The sequence below is a fragment of the Crocodylus porosus genome, unplaced genomic scaffold (assembly GCF_001723895.1).
Source record: "Crocodylus porosus isolate Cpor-Errol unplaced genomic scaffold, CroPor_comp1, whole genome shotgun sequence".
Lineage (NCBI taxonomy): Eukaryota > Metazoa > Chordata > Crocodylia > Crocodylidae > Crocodylus > Crocodylus porosus.
The window spans coordinates 12,813,154-12,828,229 of NW_017728925.1; the positions used below are offsets into that span (position 1 = coordinate 12,813,154).

Here is a 15,076-nt window from a genome sequence, read left to right on the forward strand (position 1 = left end):
ACTAGGCCTCCTGTTTCCCAGTCTTGGGCTACATTTATAAGGGCTTGTCAGGGATGGAACCAGGAAGGAGGGGGAAGGTATCTCCTGCAAGGCTCCACCTGTGGACCTCTTAAGCTGAGCAAAAAGCCTGCAGGTGACCCCTGAGCATAAAAACACGTACTGCATGGCTAGAAGCACACATGCATAGACTCAACAACACAGTGAGTGACAAATGCCTATTCTAGTACCATATACCAGTAGGACGCCTTCCCTTGTCTCAGTTTGACCTCAGACAAGTTATGGGAAAGTGTCTGTGGAACCAAAACCAACAGAGGCTTTGAAACCAGTTTCTTCTAGGGAAGGGGATAAAGGCAAGTGAGGGCAAATGGCAGCACTTCTCACTACAACTGGCCGTCCTCCTAATGGATACGTGTTGTGCTCACCTCCTGATCCATGTTGCCATGTAGTCGGAGGAACCTCAGGTCTGGCAATGGAGGCAGTGGATGCCCAGGCTGGTCAGACTCTGCACCTCCCAACAGGACTTTTAGGAAGAGTTCATGGTGGAATTCCACTTGCTCACAGCTGGAGAAAAAGATGATCATCTTGTGGCATTTTTCAAACTGCAGGGAGGACAAGAAAATGCACAAGGCCTTTTTTATATATCTGTACCAAGGACTGCATTTTTAATATCCTGGAGCAACTTACATGCTGCAGGAATGCATGCTGTGCCCGCACAGTAAGGCCTCAAACACTCTCCTGGTTCCTGGACCATAAGTCCTGGATGTAATCCACATGGTCTTGGACAGCCTAGGACCGTACTATATTAAAGCCTGCCTATCTCTGAGACAGCTGTGTGCTACTGGGGCACTGCAGCCACCAGTGCCTGTGCCAAAAGTCTTGGACGTCGATGGCAGAGATTTCACAGGGGATGGCCCCTTGCTGCAGGACTCCTGAGCAGAGGAAGTCAGAATGAGTGCAAGCCTGACTACTGTTAGCATGACAGCACGCACGTTTCCAAATGGACTTGATAGGTATGTTTACACCCTACCTGTTGAGTTTGCCACCAGCTCCAGAATTCCTTGACTGAGCCCAAGGTATGGATTTAATGCAGTTTGGCCCATAGACAATAGTGAGTTAACCCACACAGCTTTCGAGCTGCTGCGTTTCAAGGACCACTCATTTTCTGTTCCAAGACCAAACAGATATGGAGGAGCTGGAAAGGCCCATAATCCTTTGAGGCAAAGACACAACACAAGTGAAGCCTTACCTTGCACTTCCCAAGGATAAAAGCAGATAAGGTGACAAGCCTCAGCTTGCTGGGAACCACCACCACATGCTGCTTGAGCTTCTCTGGTACAGCAAAGCTGCTGTTCCCCATGTTAACTGGGGAACAAACTGCTCCCTGAACTGGTTCCAGCTCAGGTTCACTTCTGTCCCAGGTTTCATCCACAACAGAAATGCTGACTGGATCGTTCAGACTGATATCGGCCAACCTCGTTACACCTAAAGTCACAGAAAAACCATTATACCCACAGCTGGAGCTTCTTTGTAAAGCAAAGCATACTGTAATTGTTCCCTATCACCTCCTGGGACAATAATGAAGTGGGTAATGATATATGGACTTTAAAGACAACTGATGCAGTTTGAAAGGGACAGGAAAGTACAGCGAGATACCGGAGTGAAAACCTTCTATAAATTGGCAAAACCATGAGACAAAATTGAGCATCTGTGGCATGAGAAATGTATCAGCCAAAAAAGGCACATAATCCAGTACACCAAGCCCAGGACAAGAGCTAGAAGCTCCTATTCTCTGGCAACCACTCTTTTTGAGACCTTACAATTATTTCACAATCACCTGTGCTTTACGTTGCTTAAAATGAGGCTCTATGGCCTACCTTGTGCGAGCGTGGCGGAGAGCAAGACAGTCTGCCGCCTCTCACTCTCTGCATTTAAGGCATTAAGTATGACAGTCACATCCTTCTCAAAGCCCATGTCCAGGATCCTGCAAACAAGGGAAATACCATGAAGAAAGCTATGGAAGGCAGAACAAGAAAAGGCCCAAAACTTCGGAAGTCAATTCAGAACGCTGAAAGTCCCAAGGCAGAGCATGCCAGGGGCCTATCTCCAATGATGGCCAGCACCAGATATTTCAGAGAAAGGTGCAAGAATTCCTGTAGCGGGTAACTGGAATAATATGGCCATAAGGGACACTTCTTCCCAAGCCAAGACACTTGGAGGTTGCCTTAAACCCTAAAGCATGCAGGTGTTAGCTCTGTAAGCACGTAGAAATGTACCTGTCTGCCTCATCGAGAACCAGCCACTGGGTACGATGGAAGTGAATGCACTTTGTAGACTTGATGTGATCAACCAGGCGGCCAGGAGTTGAAATGAGAATATTTATTCCTTTACGTAATCTGTTTAAATTAAATAAAATAATTGACAGCTTGTTCCTAGTTCACTAACAGCAGATATCCGGACTTCAGAGTTGATATCCACCAGGCACAATTTTGACAATGTTTAGATTAGAAAAACAACTGAAATGAAAGGTTTTGGTAGCACAGAAATCCATTTCCATATTTTCAAGATCTAAGATGTTGACGTTTTCTTTTGACAAGTTAATTTATAAATGTATTTTATATTATAAAATAAAAAAGGCTGAAATTGAAACCAAGTATTTTAAATAACTCAAAACTAAATGGTGTGTGGAATTATTTTGCATATAATAGCAAAATTCTTTGCACAATTTCCACATTTTCCATTTTTTTCTGTTAAATTGGGGTGAAAACAATCTCCTACACCACTGCAGTGTTCACATACAATCTTGAAAATAATTCAGGATTATTTTCTTACATTTAATAAAGATGATTTTAACTCCAGAAAAATAAAAATCAGTTGTCTTCCCCTAGACAAACACATTCTCATTGCAGCCAACACTGTACACCAAGCAAATATAGGTGCTTGCCAGAGAAGGAAAAAATATTGACATCAACAGGGATCATCTCCTCAGAAGGCTCATCAACATTTTAAAAATAGAGCCAACGGAGAGCTTTGAATGCTCCCTGCTGACCCAGGCACTGGTTCTGTGTAAGATCTGGGGAGCTCACAGCTTGATCCAAGTCACAGGCTTCTCTCCCAGTAAAAAGTCACTCTAAACAAGAGTGACAGATGAAAGGGCTTGAGGACACAAAAGAAACCCAAAATACAATTTTAAGAAGTTGGCTTCCTACCTGGCTTTTTCCGATTTCCTCTTTTCTCCCCCCATTAGCACTCCAGGCACAATCCAGGTAAATGGCTACAGTGAGGAAAAAGCCAGACCGACATGAATTCTTCTTAATAAGAGGACAGATACTAATCAAAACCTGATTTTTCTTGACAAAAAGATAGAGGACTCGGGTTTATAGCTGCATGCATCTGATTTGATCCAACAGACAACCCACATGCACTGTCCCACCTGCAGTTAAATATCAGCAGTAGCTTTAATTCTGCATATGCGACTTGCTTCCAGTGTTGTTTGGGAAGATGGAAATGCAATCATTTTTGCATCACTTCTAATAACATAATAATATTCTTTCCCTCTTCCCCGCATAGCCTAAATGTTCAAAGACACAGCATAATGCTACGTCCTTCTCTTGGCTTTTAAGAAAAAATCTTCCTACAGCCAAGCAAAATAAGAAACAAAACACAGTTTAACAAAAGACCTTTATATAAACGTGTGTGTGAGACAGCGAGAGACTAGCAAAGGCTCTTAGGATGAAATCTCATTCCCCGACAGGAATTTTTCCAGCACTTCAACCAGATTATTATAGTCTCCATCCAAATCTAGCACAGTGCATTTTTTACAGATGAAAACAAAACATGCATCTCCTTCAAGATGGAGGAAGGAAAAGGGACAATGCAACTTTTACAGATGGCACATACGCATCTAGTGCTTAAGGAAAGGCTGGATGTTTGCACAACTCTCAGCATGTCAAGCAGCCATAAAAGCTGCCCTAAAGGAGCAGGCCATTTGAACACCCAGTCCAACATCCATAATTTTTTTGGAATGATAATGAAAGGCTGTTGAGCCAAACCTCCAGACACCCAACATCTCTGGAATACCCCCCAAAATCCCAGAAGCTTTAAAGTGCCCATCTCAAGAAGAACTTCCAGCCATGTACAGAAGCACCTTTTATAGGTATGGAAGCATAACCTATGCCCCTTCTCCAAAAACACTGGATTACCAAAAGATTTAGGTATAATTTGAAAATGTTACCAGGCCAGGCCACCGTGCAGCACCAAAGCAGTGCTTCATTTCTTTTATTATAATGCAGTTTAGCCCAACGTTGTTTTTAATTCTTTCTGTGTAACATGTAAAGGATGAAAACCCCCAATTTCTTTCTCCCTTGGAGGTTACCATTAACTGGGTGTTCCAGAGATCTTGATGGAACAAAACCGGCCAGTGCTGAAGTCAGGTCTCAACTTTCGGATCAAAAGATCTTCTATCCATGACACCTCATTACAAATTTAAAAATGGCTAAACTATTTTAAGAGAGAGGCAAGCATCTTTGTGGTTAATACCTTCTATTGAACCAACTGCATGGTTGGGATAGACATAGGCCAGCTTTTGGGTAGCACGCTACCCTTCCCCGAGGGAAATGAGCTGATCGATATCTCCTCAACCTACTAAAGTATTTAAGCATCTTCATATAAAGAAAAGTCATTGTCTTTGCAGTTTTGTGATAGAAGAGGACTTGGGGAACCATCTGGTTATTAGGAAGCATGGGAAATAACAGACTGAAGTCCCAATCTTGCAAATGCTTGCTTATACACATTACTTAAATACTAACTTACACATCAATCAAATGTCTCACGGTAGCAAAGTTAATCACAAGTTGAGGTGCTTACAGGATCAGGGCAGGAAGCTGTTGTGAGGGAGGTTCTATTACTCTTAACAACACTGAGCCAATTAGTTTTAACAAATTAAAAAAGGAGATGAAAGTTCAAGTGGCAAATTGATCCCTTAACTCCCAGTCTGCCTCAGAACCTTCCCGGCCTAGTATCAGTTTCAGTAAAAGGGTACCTGCCGCTACGAGTGTGTCCAGTCGCAGCTACAGAGCCTACTGAAACCGAGGCAGGAACCTCCAAAAACAAACCAGTACAAAAGTCCTTTTGAACATCCTCTGGCCTTCTGTGAGAATTATAATATCTTAGAGAGTTGTTTAAGCAGCTACATGCTCATCAAATAGCTGGAAGCATCCAATGGGGAAATCAAACTCAAACGTACCGTGCTTTCTCTTGGCCACTAAAATAAAAGTGAACTGGATTTATTCTTGAAGGACCAGATAGCCTGCCAGATGCTGTGTTCCTTCAACTCCCACCTGACTTGAAAGGGGAACTGAAGGTGTTTCATGTCTTAGAACAAAAGACGCAGAAATAAGCAGGAAGGAAATACAGGATGCAGTACTTACCTTAAGCAATTTCTGGACTGTATCAAAACTCTGTAATACTAGCTGTGGATATCAACAGAGGAGAGTAAGTGTCATGAAAGCCTGATAGGTCTGTACTAAAAGGCACCATCCAGCAATCCGGGGGCTCAAATATGCTCTCTTCACAGTGTTATAATCCAGTGACTTAAGTTACTAGATTTCAAAGTATCTCTACCATATAAAAACCCAAACAAACCCTAACTCCATATCTATCCTGACCCATTGAATATTCAAGCCAAAGGAAGACCCTTCTATTACATTTGGACCCATACCCCCCCCAAAAAAAGTGGTTCTGCTGACATTTTTGTTCTTGGTGATGCACTGATAAGCCAGTTCTCCAAAGTCATACTGGGTTTGCTCCACTGAAATGGCATAGAGGAAAATGGAACCATTTCCAAAAGAAAATTGTGAGGGAAAGGAAATATAAAGCAGGAGTTCATGAAGCAACCAGTGCCCAAAACTTTTGGGTCTCTCTCTCTCATTGCAACCATTTACTTATAAGCTGACTTTGGGTCACTTGTACTTTCTATGATTCTGTTTGCCCAGCTGCTAATAGTTGCTACAAATCCATCTTAGTTCATGGAATCCACATACATGAGAAAAGTTTATTTAGAGGAAATATAGTTCTTTGAAGTCAGGAAAGACTAGCAAACTACTAAATATTATTTATTTGCCAGGTTACTAAAGAAGCTGTTGCAAACCATCAGAAGAAGAATGCCAATAGTAATGACGAACCAGCCTTGTAAATGTACTCAATGGTATGCCTTCAGAACAAGCTTAAGGACTATTCTCATATGCTTAGTATTCATGTAGCATCCTAGTGAACCAGCAAGTTTGCTGCTGTAAAAATTTAAATAGCTTCTGAGCCTTTTCCTTCCTCAGTATTGAGCTGAGATATTGTACTGCAGGTTGCATAAAATATCATGCCAAGAACTAGATACCTGCAATCAATTTTCCATCCGGAAGTTATGGAAAAAAAAGGTTGATGCCCTACTCTGAAATTGTCTCTGGAAGGAAAATAAAATAAATCAAACAGAGGAGAGTTTAATGAAGAAACAAACTCTGGTAGCTTCATCCTCAGCATCTGCTGATGGATTTTAAAAGGAGGCTTTTAAAATGAAGTATTTGCATAAACTCATAAGTTTGCAAAGTAAGCATCTTCAAGGCTATTGCCAGTTTTACTTGCAAATGCGTCTTTCCTGGGCTAGACACACTGGTCCTTTCCCATGCCTTCCATCAAGGAGCTCCTCTAATATCTCCAAGTAATTCTGAAACACATGGGGAAACTTAGATATTTTTATCTGGCTCATTACTGTACAACACTGATAGCAAAAGAAGAACCTGGGAGAAGATCTGAATAAAGGGTTGAGAGAAGAGAAAGAGACCAGGTATCAGACTCCTGTACTGTACATGCCCAAAGGGAAGACAGCTGAAATGTTCCCCTGGCTCTTAAATTCTTTTTGGTTAAATTAAAGGTGAAATGAAGACTTTCAAAGACGATTCTCAGGATACAGCATCACTGTGAGACCGACAGTCCTCAGGATTTTAGGGTAAAGTCCCCCACAGACAAGAGAACAAGTTCTCTGACCAAATGGGATGTTTCTGGAGATGGGTATGGAGGCACTTAGCTAAAATTCACCACTGGCAATTGTCAAAAAACTGCTGACTCAGTGGAACGGCAGACACTTGCCAATTATAATTTGGCCCATAATTCCTCAAGGGCCCAACCTGGCTCTTCTTGGACTCAGTGCCAAACATTCAGGGCCCTTGGAAAGTAGCAGAAATCAAACTCAAACATGCCTGCACGACCCTTAAAAGACAAGGCCACTTACCTCTCTTGTTGGAACCAATATAAGTGCATAAGGCCCATCGCTGCGCTGCAAACACAGGAGACAGAACATCACTACGTTGAATACACAGCAAAGTCAGAGAAGTCAGAAGTGGAAAGGACCCATTAGCATCCCAAATCCACCCTGAGGGGGTCTGGTGCAGGAATGTGCTATTCAGGATATTCTCCAGTGCTCTGGCCTGGCCAGTTTCAGTTTCAACACATGCTTTCTTCTGCAGTAAGTACCTGTATTTTTGACTTCATCCCCTGCAAGGACTGAACCAGTGGGACGCCATAGGCCAGAGTTTTACCTTTGGAAGGAAGACAATGCAAGAAGTTTGTCATTTAAAAAACAAACAAATAGAAATTGTAAAATTCAAAAGCTTCAGGAAATCTAAGTGTACCAGAAGGAAATATGTATCCCATCGCTCTCAAAGTGATGTCAGGGGCTGGAGGTTTTGGGGACTCAAAGTGAAAATTTCTAATGGTGAGTCTGATGGGTGATGGGGTCAGATGGTGGAAGGGAGACCGTGGAACTCTTCCAAGCTCTGTCCATAAAATGTTCCACCCATGGGAACTGACAACATTAGATACTGCTCTGAGGAGACTGAGCAGATAATTCAGATGCTGGATCTGGACCTGGGCTGCTGCTGGATGCACTGGGCTTCTTGAGCCCAGCATCCGCTCAAGATGGTCCTTACACAGCACACGTCTCCTTGGATTTTGCAACAGCTGGCAGCTGCATGTCAGAGTTGAGCCACGTTGGCAGAGCTGCATGGAAGAAGTTGGCCCGGCACCTGTCTACAATATGCCTGCCTATAGCTAGTGCTGTTGGTCTGTTAATTTGACCAACTGCAACAGGTGAAGGCAATGCTTTGGGTCAAATCAAGCAATCCACTAAATGTGGTCCCTTAGGCAATGTGTAGACAAAACAAGGGGCATGTGTGCACAACACTTTAAAGCAGGCTAAATGCTTTTGTATCGCTTTAATGGTGAGCATGCCTTGGCAGTGTACTACACATTAATTCCAGCCGCTGTAGGAAATTCGGTGTTGCAGTGCGCCTTAAATGACCTGGGGCGCAGCAAACTAAAACTCCTCCGGGAGTTTTAGTTTACTGCCCCTATAGCAGCAGAGTGAAGCACCGGGCTCTGTGTAGCTCCACAGCTCTGCAAGAAGCCCTCCAGGCAGCCTGGAAGCAGCCCGGGAAGACAGGCTCTGCCCAAGAAAAGCAGAGAGCCTGATTCCACCCCCCCACAGACACACACATACACACACCTCCTGGACCCTCCCTGCCTGAGCTGTGCGGGAGCCTGGTGCTTCCCTCCATGGTTGCGGTGCCCCACGGGACCACCCAAGCTGGGTGCCACCTGGGGGGAGCCACTACTGCTGCGGAGGGAAGCACCAGCCCCCCACCGCAGCCCAGGGACTGCTCTACCTGCCAGCAGCTTGCCTTCGCCTCCCCACTGCCAGAGAGGCAGGTAAGTCAGTGGGGTGTGTGCAAGACAGGAGCGCAAGGAGTTTAAATGGCCCTAAATGGAAGCAGTGTTTTCAAAAACCCACTGCTTCAATTTAGGGCCCCTGTTTCATCTACACATGCCCTTAGTACAAAATACTGGCAATTAAATGCTGACCTGAACCTGTCTGGGATCTCACCAGGGCATCCCTGCCTTGGAGCAGCACAGGAATAGTTTGCTTCTGGACACTACGCAACAAACAAAGTAAGTTTAGAAAACACAAACCACAGCACAGCCTCAGCACATATACACAACTGTGGCACTGTAACATTTTTCAACTGCTTTAAAGTTTATGCACCTGGGTCTATATCAGCCTAGGTCTCTCCAATCACTACAAAACACTGCATCACAAAAGGCAACTTCTGAAAATAAAGTTAAAATAAAATAACTATGCTGAATTCGAATGGGGAGGGTTTTGTGGCTAAAGCCCAAGATTAAAAGCACAAACTCCTGGGTTTCATTTCCAGCACAACAATGACTTGTGTACCCTGCAAGTCAATTTTCAGCCAGGTTTTTAACAGTGCTGAGCCTTCACGGTCCTTATTGAGGTGTTGTGGGTGTTTACTAAGAAATCAGACTTGCAAAGTGCTTGGAGATCCCCAGCTAGAGTGAACTATTGAAGTCCAAAATATTTGACACATTAACTAACTTACCTAGTCATACTAGACATCTTCAAAACAGTGGTTATTGTGGATACCTAAGGAGTCAATGAGAGGATGAGAAGGTGTTACTCACACATTTCTCTTTGGTAATCTTTGGATTGCAGAAGACCTATGTTCTCTCTTACTGGTCACTAGTTCAGGACAAGCACTTGGAAAAGATCACTGACCCCTGACCTATTTGTACTAATCCATCAAAATAGCACTAGCCCTCATGGGTCAAGGAACACTGCACTATAACATTTAGTCTTCCCAGTGCTACTCAACATTTTTGGTACTGGGAGGACAAATGGGAGGGCTTTGGGTGCTCTGCGATACAGGATGGGATGCAGCAGGGATTGGTGCTAGCTGACAATGCAGGATTAGGAGCTGGTGAGGCATGGACTGTCGGTGCTGAAAGCAGCACCTGCAGGTCAGGCTGATGTGATTTGCTGGTGCTGGATGAGGCACAGCGATGGGCACTGGCAGGGTATTAATGCAACGGACACTCTCAGAAGCTGCAAAGTTCATCCAGACTGCACGAGATCTCCCTCGAGTCACCAAGAACAAGGGCAACAAGAACCACATCTCGGTGTTTATGGAGAGTCCTCCTCTGCATCTCAGCACCAAATACGCGGTCTCTCAAAGCAACATCCACTCTGAACCAACAAATAAAAGCAGCCACACACCACCCATTGCCAGCCCAGACTCACCAGATGGGGATGAAGATCCAGCTGGGTGAAAGAATCTGAAGTGAAAACCTTTTCTTGCACCAGCTGCACTGTACCTCTGTAAAGCAGGTTAAAAACAACATATAAACCAGTATTAAACAGGGTAAGAGCAGCGAGTCCCATCACCTTCACTCTACGGTCCAGATTCACTGCAGTCTGGCCTGACTTTCCCAGTCAGAGAAAACCAGCCACAACTAGAGGCTGTAGCAGTACAAAAACCAATCGCAACTTCCTTTCTGCATGGGACCCAAAAGACCAGCCCCACCCAAGGAAGAAATATGATCAGCCCAACCACAAGAAAAGGCTCCTCTCAGATACTGAAGTTGCTTTTAACTGGTGGATCCCTAAAGCAACCTGAAACTCTCTGGGACAATACAAATAAACCCAGCCTTTTACTTTTATTATTGGCTTTCCTTAACAGTGGCTCCCATGAAAACCTACTTGTATGACCCAACAGGGCAGCAGAAAAGGAAAACAAGCTAGTCAGCAAATTGTTACTGTGACAATACTCCAGCTTCTGGGCCCCTCTTTCACCAGATGGGCGATTCAAAAGAGACGTCCAGCATCTGTTTTAAGAGTCCGAGGGTCCTTCCTGACATGTCTTTGGAAAATACCAACAAACCCTAGGCCCCAAACCACTAATAGCTACACAAGTTGAAAGCAAAACCCTAAAAGACTTCTGTGGAAATGGAATCAGGTCCTTTTCAGTCATCAGCTCTTTCTGTCTTGGTGTTGCGACCATCCTGTCTCTCCAATTCCTGCTCCTTTTTTAAACTTACCTAGAATGCTAAAAAAGGAGAGGGCTGCTGGATAAGTCTGGCCTACAAGGGACAGAGAGCTCAGTAGGAAAAAAGGCTGAAAACCAATGTAGTTCAATGGACAAATAAAAGAAAAAGAAATAAACTAACTAACTAATTCCTTCCTAAATAAAAAAGAAAGAAAACCTGCTTTATACATGCAAAAGCAACAGCATGTCATTGTGGTTTGTTCAGAATACCTGGGGATTTCTGGAATCTTGGGGTTGTTTTTAAACAAGCTGGATGTCTTAATAAAAGGTCTCGTGCTCTCATCCTGCCTGTCAGTCGGGTGCTTCTTCGGAACAAATGCTGATGCCAAATTTCCCTTCCCACTCACGTCAACCGCCTTAGCCTGATTCTTGAGCGGAGAGGATGCAGGCAGCGTGCGTTTCCGCTTTGTGGGCGTACCATTGTCCATCCATTGGGGCTTTCTTTTCACAGCCTTATTCTGCTTCTGTGTTACCAAGCAAATGGGGGGAAAGGCAGGGTTAAACTGCAAAGACTAACTGAGCAGTAAGATATCCTTCTTCTCCATAGTGCAAGGCCCTTTTCCCTGGGGAGCAGTCTCTATTCCTTTTGGAGCCCTCGTTTCTACGTATAAAGTAGCAGGGTTTGGTTTTGTAACCGGATCTATTGGTATTCTTTGGATCACCACATGTCTCCCACCACATGTTTGTACAGCATCTCGTACAACGACTGAGACTTCTGGATACTAGGAGTAGAATAATAATCACCATCAAAAGTCCTATTTTGATGCCCATCACTGTAGCAACCAAGCTAGCCTTTCTGGTAGCTAAACAGAACGTTCTCTAACATATCGCTGTCTGCGGTGTCGCTGTGCAGGCTCGCAATCAGAGCGAAGCTGTCCCTCCAGGCCTCAAATCCTTTGCGGGGATCCGCAGCTGGATCCCCCTTTGGCTTGCCCTGTGCTTTTGTCAGGCTTCAGGAAGCCTCATCGCTCTGTTGTTGGTCCAAGAGTGATCCATGTTTCTTTAGCCATACCTGAGGAACATTAATTGGGTTTTCTTCCAACCCTCACCATCCCTCTTCATCACTTCACAAGTGTGCTGCAGTCCATCATACATACCTGAAAACCATTTCAAACACCTTATCCCCCTAGGCCTTCCCCTACCCCTTCTCCATCCTTCTGTGTGTTTCCTCCCTTTCTGCCACATCCTGTATTTCGTTCTGTTATTTTTCCAGCCCTTCTCTGCGCCTGGATTTGAAATTCCCCATCCCCCCTTGCAACCTTTATTCCTTTTTTCCCTTCCTTTCATCCTTCATGATGGCCTTTACAAATTGTGACCTGACAGAGCTAAACCCCCCACTACTGCAAAATCATGTAGCTCTACTGACTTCAATAAAACCATGGCCATTTACACCCAGAGAGGAGCTGCTCCGGTGTCCATCCCCCCAGGAAAGCTAACCCACAGCAGCTGCTCTCTGAACCTCTCTCATCACCTCCCTGTGCCCTCTCCTCTTGCTGATTTATCTTAGTTGTTGTCCAGCGTCCGGCATCCCCCTTCCAAGATGTCTTTTGCTGAAGTCAACACAAGTGTCTTTTTTTTAAAAAAAAGAAAGGTCTTCCCCATCAGGCACCTGACATGTCACCCAAATGTAAATATTCCTCCTGAGGCCAAAGAATCCCAAACTGTCACACAAATCACTTTTAAACAGAGATCATATACTTATAAAACACCTTGCTTGCTCTCATAGTGATGATTAGGATACGATCAAACACTTGTGATGTTACACAACCTTTAGCATTCTCTTCTCCAGTAAACCCTACCCTCATGAAGTGATGTGATGTTAAAATTTTAAACGGGGCCTAAGTCACTGCATAAGAGCTTCGGAAAAGTTTACTGACAGGTTTCTAGATCTTTGCCAAACAAGCCAAGAACTGAATATAAACGGGGAAAACTAAATCCTGTACAGAGCATTATCACTGCAACCACCATTGTTAAGTTTAAAAGGGACTCGTATGATTTTCCAAATCACACCCACCGAGTGACTCTGATACAATATTTGGTTTTAAAGTGACGAGACCTACAGGAACAGGGCTCTGCCCCCATGCAGAGCCACGCTGGCTCACAGGATTCAGCCAGAGGCATAAGCACCAGGCCAGGCAGGGAGAGAAGGGAGGAAAAGGGGGAAACCCATGGGGCAAAAAAACAACCAACACATGCACAAGGTCCAAGGTTGTAAGTTTTTCTGGACACACATACTTCCACGTCTTTGACATTTCACTTGCTGATCTAAACCTCTGATGAAAGAATCTTTTTCCCAACTTTCACTACACGCGGTGCATTTTACTTCTATGCATACCAGATTCACTTATCTACATCACATTGGTAAAAAGCACAGATTGCTTAAGCAACCAGCATCTTTCAGGCCTGCTGTCTACTTTGTAACTTAAATTGTACTCTGATGAATTGCAGTTGACTGCACTGAACTGTAACTTTATCTGTGTACTTTGGGGGGGGGGGTGTTAGGAACTCCTATTCCAAATCTTGAAAGTGATGGGACCCCAACAGTGTCAGGGCTAGGAGTACCACAGCACAGATCCAGCTGTTAAGCACTGGTCTTCAGCTACCTGACCTATCTGGGGTTTGATAGTTGCAAACTAGCTCCCCTCCTCTGTAAGCAAAGGCAGGCACAGCCCTCTACCAGGGATCTTTTAAGCATATATTGACATGTTACAGAAGCAGGACACTGGCTGCCGTGGTTCCCCTGCTCTCCCTGTGCCAGGGTAGGGTGTCAGGTCTGTGTTGTGCCAGGGCTGACACCAGTCTTACACAGAGTTTACATACAGATGTCACGGGATGGTTTGAACGAGGCCGATCCAGGCTCGGGCAGGGCGCTGGACGAGATGTGACCTCCGCCCGACTTCGCCATGATTTTCAAAGCTTCTAACAGCAGCTCTGAAGCATCATCATGGCACAGCAGGGAGACAGATCAGCATGAACGGGGACTTGCAAAAATCAAAAGGAGAACAGGAAATTCACCCAAGACCACCAGGAGAAAGCATCCAACCCCGACTGTTTTCCAACTGAGCTGGTCTAATTAAAAATATCGCATCTCCCCAACAAAGCTTGACTGCCTACATCCTTAGACCGATGTTTCCCAACCAGCGTGCCGCGACACAAAAGCATGCCGTCAGAAACGAACAGGCGTGCCGCAGCTCCAAGGCCCAGGAATGCCTTAACCGGCATGCTGCAGAAAACTTTTATTAACGTAAGCGCGTCCTGGGCTGGAAGCAGTCGGCAAACAGCGAGTCAGATCAACGCAGCTACAACCAACAACCCCCAAAGCAGGGCGGAGGGGCCTGGGATGCCAGGGCAGGAGGGAGCCTGGAATCTGTGTGGCTTGTCCCCCTCCTTTCCCTGCTCTACCTCGTGGCCCTAATTCCCACCCATGTACAGCGTCACCCGCACTTGGAGCTTCCCTCCTTCCTTGGGGCTCAGCCCAGCGGAGACGCCCCGCGCCTGGGGAAGGCGGATGGCTCCGCAAAGCCGGCCGAGAACTTTTTCCCCCGCGGTTTCGTAAGAGATCGCCTCTCCCTCAGGGACCAGGGAGCAGGAAGACACGCCCCCTCCCCGGGAAGTCTCCTGAGCCCGCTCTCAAGGCAGCCCGGCGGGGCCGGGGGTCGTACCTGGCGGCGGGGCGGCCCGGGCAGCGAGCTCACGTTGAGGATCAGCCCCGCGTCCCCCTCCATGGCGCGGCCCCACGTGCGCGGGCCCCGCCGGCAGGAAGGACCCCGCGCGGGGGTGTCCGGCGAGCGCCTGCCCCGCGCTCGCGCCCGCGCCCCCGGGGCGCCAGGGATTCTCAACCGGGGCCAACAGCGCCCCCAGGGGCCGTGGCGGGAGCAGGGCAGGCTCACCGCGGGGAGGGCTTGGCGCCGCAACGGCCCTGGAGGCGAGACGTGAGCGAAAACCAGGCTCCGCAGAGCCGAGTCCGGAGTCTGACAGGGGGGTTGTGGTGAATGGAGGGGGGGCCTGAGTCTGACAGGGGGATCGGGTTGAATGGAGAGGTGTCCTGAGTCTGACAGGGGGGTCGGGCAAATGGAGAGGTGTCCTGAGTCTGACAGGGGGGTCGGGTTGAATGGAGGGGTGTCCTGAAAGGG

At 46.0% G+C, this 15,076-nt stretch overlaps 1 protein-coding gene across 4 annotated transcripts in view; it reads right to left on the bottom strand.

The window, feature by feature from the left end:
- Positions 1-14,705, bottom strand: part of DDX31 (DEAD-box helicase 31) — a 64,529-nt gene extending 49,824 nt beyond the window's left edge. The window contains exons 1-13 of one of the 4 annotated variants that reach the window (XM_019540838.1): positions 14,606-14,703; positions 11,154-11,407; positions 10,139-10,214; positions 9,441-9,484; positions 8,905-8,975; positions 7,519-7,583; positions 7,277-7,321; positions 5,427-5,468; positions 3,207-3,271; positions 2,274-2,393; positions 1,875-1,981; positions 1,247-1,482; positions 423-599 (exon numbers count right to left, since the gene is read on the bottom strand). In XM_019540838.1, coding sequence (XP_019396383.1) covers positions 423-599; positions 1,247-1,482; positions 1,875-1,981; positions 2,274-2,393; positions 3,207-3,271; positions 5,427-5,468; positions 7,277-7,321; positions 7,519-7,583; positions 8,905-8,975; positions 9,441-9,484; positions 10,139-10,214; positions 11,154-11,407; positions 14,606-14,668 — 1,365 coding nt within the window. In that variant the 5' untranslated portion in view covers positions 14,669-14,703. Of the gene's footprint in view, positions 1-422; positions 600-1,246; positions 1,483-1,874; positions 1,982-2,273; positions 2,394-3,206; positions 3,272-5,426; positions 5,469-7,276; positions 7,322-7,518; positions 7,584-8,904; positions 8,976-9,440; positions 9,485-10,138; positions 10,215-11,153; positions 11,408-14,605 lie in introns of those variants that run through there. The other 3 variants (XM_019540837.1, XM_019540839.1, XM_019540840.1) reach the window with 3 other exon arrangements.
- Between the last annotated feature and the right edge of the window lie 371 nt (positions 14,706-15,076).